The sequence below is a fragment of the Plasmopara halstedii genome (assembly GCF_900000015.1).
Source record: "Plasmopara halstedii genome assembly, contig: Scaffold_3060, whole genome shotgun sequence".
Classification (NCBI taxonomy): Eukaryota; Oomycota; class Peronosporomycetes; order Peronosporales; family Peronosporaceae; genus Plasmopara; species Plasmopara halstedii.
Window position 1 is genome coordinate 3,095,040 of NW_020189964.1, and position 10,574 is coordinate 3,105,613.

At 46.5% G+C, this 10,574-nt stretch overlaps 2 protein-coding genes across 2 annotated transcripts in view; both read right to left on the reverse strand.

The window, feature by feature from the left end:
• Positions 1–7,032: 7,032 nt before the first annotated feature.
• On the reverse strand, positions 7,033–8,599 carry PHALS_07130 (Mitochondrial import inner membrane translocase, subunit TIM44; the record flags this gene model as incomplete). The annotated part of the gene is made up of 3 exons (XM_024720546.1): positions 7,033–7,251; positions 7,317–8,114; positions 8,192–8,599. The coding sequence occupies 3 exons, from the start codon at positions 8,597–8,599 to the stop codon at positions 7,033–7,035; spliced, it is 1,425 nt and encodes a 474-aa protein (XP_024585734.1).
• A 1,578-nt stretch (positions 8,600–10,177) lies between these two features.
• The window catches only part of PHALS_07131 (uncharacterized protein), a gene marked incomplete at both ends in the record, with an annotated part of 592 nt that continues 195 nt past the window's right edge, over positions 10,178–10,574 (reverse strand). Inside the window, 3 exons of the mRNA XM_024720547.1 lie at positions 10,178–10,260; positions 10,327–10,369; positions 10,436–10,504. Of these exons, the coding sequence (XP_024585735.1) occupies positions 10,178–10,260; positions 10,327–10,369; positions 10,436–10,504 (195 nt within the window). The remainder of the gene's footprint in view (positions 10,261–10,326; positions 10,370–10,435; positions 10,505–10,574) is intronic.

Genomic DNA, 10,574 nt, shown 5'->3' on the forward strand with positions numbered 1-10,574 from the left:
GTTCGCTAGGCCCCGCTTGGCCGCAACCTTGAACGATCCGATGAACCTTGGACGAAGCTTCGTCCTGGAGATAGCAGAGGCTGCATGTGTGGGCAGCTTTTTGAATTTAACAAAACAAGGTCCCCGACCTTAAAGCTTTCTCGTTGGCCTCTTCCTTTTCCATCTGCAGATTCTTTTGCAGATCTTGGCTTTCAGCTATCGCATCGCGAATGTGTCTTACCACACTCAGTCTGGTAGACAAGAAATCATCGACTTCTTTGCGGATGGTGAGGGGGCTGACATCAGCTAGCCATTCGGCTATTCCTCCCCCACCAAGCCCTGACACATGGGATGGCGGCGTCAGCGGGACGCGAGGGAATTAATCAATATTATCGAATTTTGCTCTAATATGTTTGTATAGTAATTATTTTTGAAAATAAAAATTTTGCATAAATTGTATAAATTACTATTTTAAAAAATAATTACTATACAAACATATTAGAACAAAATTCGAAAAAATTGATTAATTCCCTCGCGTCCCGCACAGGATTTGACAGCTTGTCTTGCTCGTGATGTTTTGTTTGCGTCAACTTATTTTACACTCTACGATATGGACAAAACTGTGTGTACACGATAATTCGTCACTTTTTTTGTCAATGATTGCTGCTTCAACTACAGGGTGGCGATTGCTGATGAATACAATATTTTATTTAGTCCTACTCAAGGAAAAATAAACATACACACATTTTTTTGATTCCAATTGAAATACAACTGGAGAATTTTGCGTTGCTATTAGGAGCTCACCATACACTCCAAGAAATTCCTCGTGAAGCTCTGGTGAGTCATGAGCTCGCCTCTGCTAAGAAGCAGAAGCGATACTGGCGCGGGCACTGGACCAGGATGGTCAATGTCGCGGGTATTGGAGGATCTGAGTTATTGAACACCGAAGGTGTAGTGCCGAGCATGGCTCGCGGGCTGAACGTGGAGTGGATATCGCAGCTGCTGACAGCGTGATAAAACGTCTGAATACATTTGCCGTCGTCGTCGTGTCAACATGATGCGTCTCGATAGTACAAACACGCTGTAGCACCTCTCCAGGCGCTTCAAACAACATGCGCCAATATTGATATATCAACTGATGATTACTTTACGAGTGTTTTGATGCAATAATTATTGCCGTTGCTTCAATCCAATTTGTCTGGTTGAATGAGGCAGAAATTACCGCACGTTCGGCACGCGGGCGCGTGGAGCGACACCTCCGATTTGAGTTAGCCAAACTCAAGGCACGCCGTCGACTTCCTTCGGATTGGGGCTATCTAACTCTTGGGTTTAAATTCAAAACTGACTTTATTCATTTTTATCTGCGGCAAAGCCGCCTAATTTTAAATGTATAGATTTGTCTAAATATATGCAGTAAATTCTAAAGTGATCTACATCAAATGAAATGACACTCACACGAATTACGCGCGTGGTTGATTCATATATACCGCGACTAACTCGTCGGCATCCACCTTGGTCGCAAGAAGACATTTGGGGCTTTTGCGCCCGACTTTTTCCAGCCGGATATTTATACAAATGAAGGCGGTCATGCGAGACATGTCGGCGCGTCAAACCGTCACTTTTGATGCAGCAGCAAATCTGATTAGACCAGACGCATCAGATTGATTGTGATCAAAGCTGGCACCGAAAACGCCACGAACATAGTGAGTGTCGACGCTGCGGCAACAACTAACGCGCTCAAACGATTGTCATGTGGTCAGCAGCTGAGATATCAAGTCACATATGTTACCAAAAGTCTTCCAGACGTGCTACAGCGTTCGTGATTGAACCCGACGCATCATTTTGACGTGGCAGCAACGGTTAACGCGCTCAAACGATTGTCAAGTTGTCAGCAGCTGAGATATCAAGTCACATATGTTTCTAAAGCTTCCAGACGTGCTACAGCGCTCCTGATTGAACTAGACGCATACGTTCGACGCGGCAACAACAACTAGGGTACGTGTATCCCCGACACTCTCCCCTACGAAGTTAGAATACCAATATTCACATTTGACGTTCGCCTCATGCGAGGAACGCGTGTCTTAGACACTGTTACGTCTCAAAGCACATCTTTGAACATTCTCCGCTTAATGATTCCTGTGTCTATGTCTCGGAAAACACCCAGCCTAGCAGGTTTCGAGGGTGCCCGCGGGCAGAGCCATTCTTCCACTTCTGTACGTAGTGCATCTTCGGACCTCACGTCCGCGGCTTCACGGTAAGCACATCCCAGGCCCTCGGCAATCGGGCGTCACACACCGCTCCCGCACCAAGGACAAATTTCCTTCTCGAGAATTTGGAGGAAGTCGACTACGAGTCGGATACTTCTTTCCCAGCACGGGATGTCGAGTGGGATGAGTTGCGCCAACGGCGCGACGTGAGCCCAGCTTGAACCTTGCGGTCACCCGTAAGAAGTGATATTAGTACCAATCGCCTTGGCAAAGCACAAGCAACAATTGGAGGCTGTCTACAAGGCAGCTCACATGCGCTCGTATCCACATTTGGCTCTAGACCCTTGTGTGAAACACGGCTTCCGCTCGGCTGATTACGCTACTGAAGCGAAAGACGCGATCACTCGATCGTTAGGCGTCTGCGTAGTCGGGTCCCCCGCCATCCACAAGTTGAGCTTGACGAGCAAAAAGCTCTCCAAGATCGTACTTTGCACGGACAAAAGGTGTCAATGACGTCACACTGCTCCTTGGGCAGGGGGTATTGGCGTGTTATGCAGTATTTTTTTAATTTTGGTTCCCGGAACCAGGTTGATCACATGACGCAAACATTGGTTCGGGCGGGTCTTTGGAGACGACGTCTAGAGATTCCTCATCCAAAGAATAGTACACATCCGAGGAATTTTTCAGGATCGACGACCACTTCGTGTGTTCAGCATCCTCTTGGGGTCCCCTAGACAGCTTTATCCAGATGCGACAACGAGATCATCTCCTTGTTCGGTCTTATAATGACCAACTCGGCTAAATTGCCTGCCTTCAAGATACCGCCAAACTCTTCGAAGGACATCTCGTCCAGCTGAAGAATAGCATCCACCGCGGATATAGCGTTGAGGATGACGTCGTCATCTTCCTCTCCCGTTATACCTTTGACAAGGCTATATAGCTGTTGGATATCGTCTACGGTAAAACTCTGGGTCAGGGTCGACGCCCTGCGTCTTGCAGTCATCATACGGCATTGACATCTCATCTCTATAGAGGTTTTACGTCTCACGGGACCATTGGGAACACGCAATCAGCATCGTGCAATGTCCCCACTCCCTGCTCTATCGAACCCTTGATGTTATTTGACAACATCCGATGAAGAGCTGCTATGTTTGCAGTCTTCGTTTAGTATATTACTTGCCACTCCACGTATATCGGTAGGGCCTTACCCATGATGCCTCTGACCTCGTCCGACCATGCCACTCTTGGCATGCAGCAACTGCTTCGATACGTGAGCAGTGCTCAGTGGATTACATGCCACTTCACGCGCATCAATAGGGCCTCGCCCTTGATGCCTCGGACCTCGTCCGACCATGTCACTCTAAGTATGCAGAAACTGCTTCGTAACGTGAACAGTGCTCAGTGGGTTACGTGTCACTCCGTTTTGTCCAATAAATACACATTTGGTGGTCGACAGCTCGGATACTCCGATATCCAGCTCATTGACCGTCCCGATGCAGTGCCAGCGCCATGAGGGCTTTCTAGCAGAGGTGATTTCTAAATCACCAAAGCTCCATAAGGAGACTGCGCGTAGCGCCCAAGGTCTTCGACCTCCAATCAATGCGTCGCTCATGGTGTTCCAACCATGCCATACAAAGGAAAAATTCATGCTGTGCCTAAGACTCGGCAGCGTTCCACGCTATCAAGTTAAGAAACTTGACACCGAGGTCCACAGGACCCTCGGCACAGTGACACAAGTCTTCGTCGCTAAGTGATCAGTGACGGCGTCACTCAACCGCGCTTTCAGCGTCTCAGCATACAGCTGACTTCCTTGGCTCATGGAACGTCGAGCAATTTTGCTCAACGCCCCGGAATTGATAAGGATCTTCGATGACTCCTCAAAGCCCTTCACAGTTTTGCGACCAGCAAGCCCGGCTTGCATAAACATTCCATGTTCAAGAGCACGTAGCTCTTCTGGCTGAGCTCTTCTGCCCTCTAGCTCTTCGAGGCTCATAAAACTCAGAAATTTCTCAGAAGGGCACCCCGCTCCTACTGGTTTTGTCGTTTTCTGCGGCAAACCAGACTGGTGAGAAGCGAGACGTCGGTTCGACGAACCTTTACGTGGCTTGCGCAGGGGGCAGCCAATCCGAAGGTGATGGGGGGGTTGTATCCACAGACAGAACAACGTCGGTGTTTAAACGCTTCCCTGCAGCTCGGACCTCTCCCTCCTACTTCTTAGCATAGCTGAGATCCATTGGCTCAGGCCCGCTCTACGAGCTCTAAGGGTGTGCACTCTAACCAAGTCGCGCCAACTTGAAGTTTATTTTTGGCATATAATGGCAGTTCCATTCCGGCCACGTTAGTGCGGAGGATCTCCATCCAGACGGTCCCTGTGATCGGCTGCCATCCCGGCAACGAGAGTTTTCGACTCTCGGACAAAGTCCACTAACTGCTTCTTTCTCTTTCAGGTGGCACGGAAATGTGATCGCACGCGATATGCCTGGTTAGGCGGCGAAAACACTCGCGAAAGCTGGCGTTTCAGCTCGTTCCAGGAAGAGAACACCGCTTCAACCGAAGCACCGCACGTCAGTTCCCATTATCGTCCTCGGACCCGAGCTTGGATATAGCAAGCGCCACGCGCTGTTGCTTGTTCTAGAGCATGGCGGATGCCGTAGCCATCTCGGCCTCTATCACCCAGAGCAGAAGCTTTTCTCCATCCTGACCCTCGAAGGTCTCAACGCTCACCATGATCGGCCTGGGTCGGAAGGATTCATCAGTAATTCATGGACGCAGTCTACGCCGACAGCTTCTGCTGTTGGTGCTCTACTAGCTTATTTTTATAGCTCAAAAATGTCTCTTGGTACTGGCTTATCGCTTTGGGTCCTTGCAAAACAAGGTGTTCCATGCCCTTAGGGCCAAGCAGGGACATCAGCTTATTGAGTACTTTTTGCATGCCCTGGGGCAAAGAAGAGAGTTGCTCCATCCTTACAAAGGAGCAGTCGTAACGACTCAGGCGTTGATTAACTATGAGTGCTACCAAGTGCAGCGGGGCTGCCGTAGCCCTTTGCTTAGAGGAATCTGAGCGAAGGTCACCGACCTTACGTTTTTTACAAGAACCAGTTCGAGTACAGCGGATCGCAATCCGCTACCTCCAAGAGCACTTAAAAACATTAATAACGGTATGGACGCTCTTCCGTTCAAGATTGAAACTGTATTACTTGTTTTATTTGCGGCAGAGCCGCCCATATCCAAGCATTAAATTAAATAGTAAAAGCTTATTGATGTGCATAGCTACTGGCAGTCCCGCCACGTAGTGACTTCTTGTTACAGTGTAGCCACACCATTGTGTGATTACACCGACTTGTGTAATTCACACATTTGAACGGTCACACCATCTTGTATGACTCACTCTTTCATACCAGGGTACGTGTAACCCAGTTATCATGAGGCTGACAGCCCACGTGTCCCACGGACCCCTCTTTTTTATGAAGTCCAAATGACCAGTTTGAGTTTTGCGCAATTACACAAAAGTGTTGTTCCAATCGTATTGAGAGCGTAAAGTGGGTGCACACAATAGTACGGTACACATCTCATAGGCAAACTTGAGCATCTGAAGTGATTATGGTTTCGTGGTAGACAAAGGCTAAGCGTGGATCCGTAAGAGGATGCATTTTCATTGTTAACAGGACGGTCGTATCCTACTTTTGCAAGTAGCAGACTGGTGTGGCACAGTGGAGGCGGCGTGCGCGGAAGGGTATGATCACGTGGGTGAGTAACCGAGCGGTGATATAAAAAGTCGAGGCGTCGCAAGTGCTAAGCAGGTTGATGTGTATCTCAAATTAATTTATCATCCGTCATGTCACATTTATTTACCTGATATTCTGGTATTTTATTTATTAGGAGAGCTTACATTAAGTTGCACCTTCGCAAGCTTGCTTTAAAGGCCAACAAAACCTCAAATAACAGCTCTGGCCAACACAATATCAAGCGCTTTACGACTATATACAACGGGTATATTGGATATGGAAGTTCATTGCCAAATCCAAGGTCTTAAAAATATATAACAGTGAAGATACAAGATGCGGGTGAGGAGGAAAATACCTTCTGAGGAATGTGGTTATTTTTGCATAGTGTCAAGTATATTAAAATTGCCACTGCCGTTTCATCTGGCGACAGAACTTGTGATGCTAAGCGTTAGACCCCCTATACTGAATCTGAGATAATACACCAAGGGCAAAAAAACACTCTATTCAGAAGCATACTGTTGAATATTGTTTGAGCTAAATCGCAACTCCTATTATTTTATATATTATTAAGAAAAAGGCTGTAAATCTTGGCTTCCGTGACCAAAATTTCTCTTGACTTATTTTATTAAAGCTAGGTTCCAGAATTTACTATAAGTGAGAAGTGCGAGCTGAGTATCATCCTGCCTGGAAACCATCGACGGGTTTGGAATCGTACAAGGAATGCTAGATTAAAGCAGAAGTATGGAAAGTAGAATGATGAGAAATCGCCAGCTCCTCGAATAGGCGGCATTTACAGACTAAAACATGTTGTAGAGATCACTATAGTGTTTCTCGCGCTCTTAGTCTTCGGTTTGACTGACTAGCTGCGAGCCCGTACTTCTCGACAATTTATTTAAGTATGACGAAAGAGCAGAAATGCAGGCAGATGGCCACTTAGCACACGGCAAATCTAGTGGTGCATATCACAATTAAGGCTGTGAATCTTTTCCAAGTATGCTAACATGCCACTTATTCCCAAAATACTTTTAACTTGGTTTCAGTACAGGGGTGGGTCGGCAAAAATTGTATTTTGGCACGATACAATTTTTTTGCTTGCTCTTTGTTCTGCTCTCACAGCTGCTCTAATAATAACGCCCACCTCGCTGCATATGAAGGTCGACAATTTTCCACCTCAGGGTTTCTTGTTCTTCGTCGTAGTTGCGTTGGAAAGCGAAAATGTAGTAGTACGCCAGCACCTCATCCTCGGATCCTTCCACAATATCCCCCTCACGGTTTCGAATGCAATTAATTTGTTGAGCTTGAAAACGCATGAGGATGATAGGGGCCTGCTTATCTTCAGCCTATCGTAGTACAATTTCGTATTGTATTAAAAAATTTGAAACCTCAATCCACAAAAATGTCGTACCGTCGCCTCGATCACTTCCACATGATCAATGCTGAGCACGTGTGGGTCCATTATAAGACCCTCCGACTTGCGCTCACGAATTGCAGTATTCACACGCGAATAAGCCGCCTCACCAAACCAATTTTTCAGATCGCGGCTGTTGCCGCGAAGAAATGCCTCCAACACTCCGGGTAGTACAATTTTTTCAATGTTTTCCTTCCATTCCTCCAAAATAAAGCTCGGCTCAGCTCGGCGAATTTCTTTTATTGCAACACCCATCGCAGTTTCACCAAATAGTCCGTCATAGATGGAAGAGAGACGGTACACCCATGGGTTCTGACTGGTTTCCCAAACTTCCAATACTTCTTCCTGGGCATCGCTGAGTTTATCCTTGACCTGCTTCGTTTTTTGCTGCACCTTCTTCCCGGTCTCTGTCTGCGCTGCCTGTTTTGCAGCATTTAAGATACTTTTAATGATGGGGGCCTCACGAAAGCGAGCGCTAACACGTTGCCAGGCGCTCTCATCATCTTTTACAGTCACCAACGCGCTGGTACCAGTGTACTTCGACATTTCTTCGACGTCGCTCGTGGTTTTTTTTTTAGTTTTCATTAAAGGTGTTCTAACAGAGGCCAAAGCCTCATCAATCGTCTGGTTTTCTCGCTTTCCAAAAAGGTTTTGTGCTGCCTCTTTCCATTCATCGCGCAATTCAGGCCATCTGCTTGGGTGAATTAGCTTGATTTCTTTGAAATTAAGGCCTGCAATATATCTGCGAACAAACTCTCGCGCGCCGTCCAAAACATCACCAATCTGCTCAACATTCTGGACATCAGGTAGACATCGTCAATAACTATATGCAAAATATGTGCGCAATATGTAGTACAGTAAATCTTAAGCACCTCACTGCTTCCCATGTTGGTGTCACACTTTTTGGCGTTAAAGTTTGCTGCGTTTTCGTGAAATTTCGCCTTAGCGTCCTTCTCGGGAACAGTTTTCTCGTTGTGTACCTGCGGCTTTAAGGAATCTTGCGAGGCTTTCTTGTCAGGATTTGCCGATAGATGGTTAGTAGATGCACCCCTAGTAGTCGGCTTAGCTTTCTTTGACTTCTCCTGGGTCTTCTCCAGCTCCTCAAAAGAGCCTCCAAGCGCCCCATTCTTCTCCATCTCAGTTTTGAGCTGTTTTTTTACAGGTGCAGATAAACAATATTCACGCAACCGCGGTTGCAGATCTAGAGGTGCCCGCCATAGCAACACTTGACCCTTGCTTGGGCCAGTGAGGCGCACGTGGCGCATGGTGCGCGTAAGCATGTGGGTTAGATAAGATGTGATAAGCTTTTTGTCCAATCCTTGCATTTAGCGTCTGCCAGCTAAAACAGAGGGTCAAACTTGGCTGCAAAGTTCTTATATGCGAGAAAGACACTTGCTAAAGTGTTGGTAAATAGAGCGATACGATAGTGACAATGCTGACAGTCAAAGAAAATAAAATAGGGCATGCAGTCTAAGCAGGAAAAGATTGCACGACAGGAAAAAGTGGAAAAGGAGTAGCTCGTGAATACGAATGAGGGTGATGAAAATGGTAAAGCAACGGACTAAGTCAAAACCGAGGGCACCAATCTTGCAAAGCGCACCACAGGTGAGATGTACTTTTCCAGCGAGGAGTTCGGCCCTCGCCGCTGTCCGAGCCCACGCGACAAGCGCTGGCTGACATGAGCTCCTTTCTTCAAGATGACTCAAAGTCATAGCAACCCGATTCGTCCGTTATGATCTACTAGGTCTGAGACAAGTTTCGCCAAAGTGCTGTCGACCTTTTTCCAGCAATCGATATGCTTAACAAGGTATTTATCACAGCGCGCAAAGATACTGATTATACTGTCTTCTTCCGAACACGGGAGTTGGCGCTGCAAAATTCACCGTGGCTCACGACATTTGCAAGTACCACTCACAAACAAACGGTGTGGTGCGAATCGCCGAGCCGAGGGTTTGCGTCTTCTAAAAGGTATGAACATTCTTATCTCGACGCTTGGTCGTCTGCTTGGCATCTTTCAAATACGAAATTCCTTATAACCACATGTTGCTCTGACATCATTTCGTCGTCGGAGCAGTACGACCGAACGTAATTTACTCGCAAATATCACCGGGCGGACAAAACCGAATGATCATCTGGTGCACCTAGGACTCATCTGTGCTTGGAAATATACCAATCTTTGCATTGCAAATTAAAACTATGTTGCTGTTCACTTTTTACTTTTGAATGTCGTGAGTGCACAATACAGGAATGTCGATGCAATAAAGCAGATTCCGTAGACTTCAGAGTCTACGGATACTACCTGACAAGAAGAAAATCATCATATTCATCAAAAAAATACTCAAAACAATAACAGCGAGACGAAAGGCTCGTTGCTAGGAGTTATGACGGGGCCTGCTCCAGCTGGCTTTCGTGACTTTCTCTTTGGCTTCGAAGTACACAGGCTTTTCTTTGGTAAAACCTCTATTATCTTGCACTAAACAGTACTCTTTGGCAATTATTGGGAATACACTTTATGATCCGACGCAATTCTTGTTCAAGAAGTGCTCAGGACAGAGATAATTTCTTTTTCGTGCTTTCACCCGGTGAGCTTGAATTTTAAACGATCTTATTAATGAGTACAAGTCCGATTCAAAGATCGCAAGTATCGTATCTCATTTCCTGAAGCCCGTGGAAAAGACCTATCACCTTCACAATTCTGTCAAGGATGCATATCGTGGCTATTAATAATGCACGCCGCGCAAATCTGACAAGCATTTTTGATGTTGGCCGTTCCGGTCTTGTGCCTTCATGGTTGCTGGCACTATATATATCAATGACCAATGCGGTGGCACTTACCACTTCGCGAGCTGGTGTCTTTATCAATGAGCCTTTGCGCTAACCAACACTTCTACTTTGTCTTGCCGGGCAGCGTTACCTGAGGTGACACTTGTACTTCGAAAGACTACAAGTAGCGCGTCATTATTCACAAGCTCCAGTATATAATTGCAATATTAGGAAAGTTACACACAACAAACGAAATGAAGGATTAATAAATGTGGACACCAGACTAACTAGACAAAAAAGGATTCAGTGCTTAAATTTCAAACTGATCAGGACAGCAGTTAGGTAACCGAAACCTTCACCTCTGGATCGAGGTACTGCGGAAGTGCTGACGGGTGTTCTACTCGATTTGCGCTGGGTGATTGCTACATAGCACCTTGGTTGTGACGGGGCACACGGCACCTTGCACAGAGGAAGCTTGACTTCCAAGAGTAT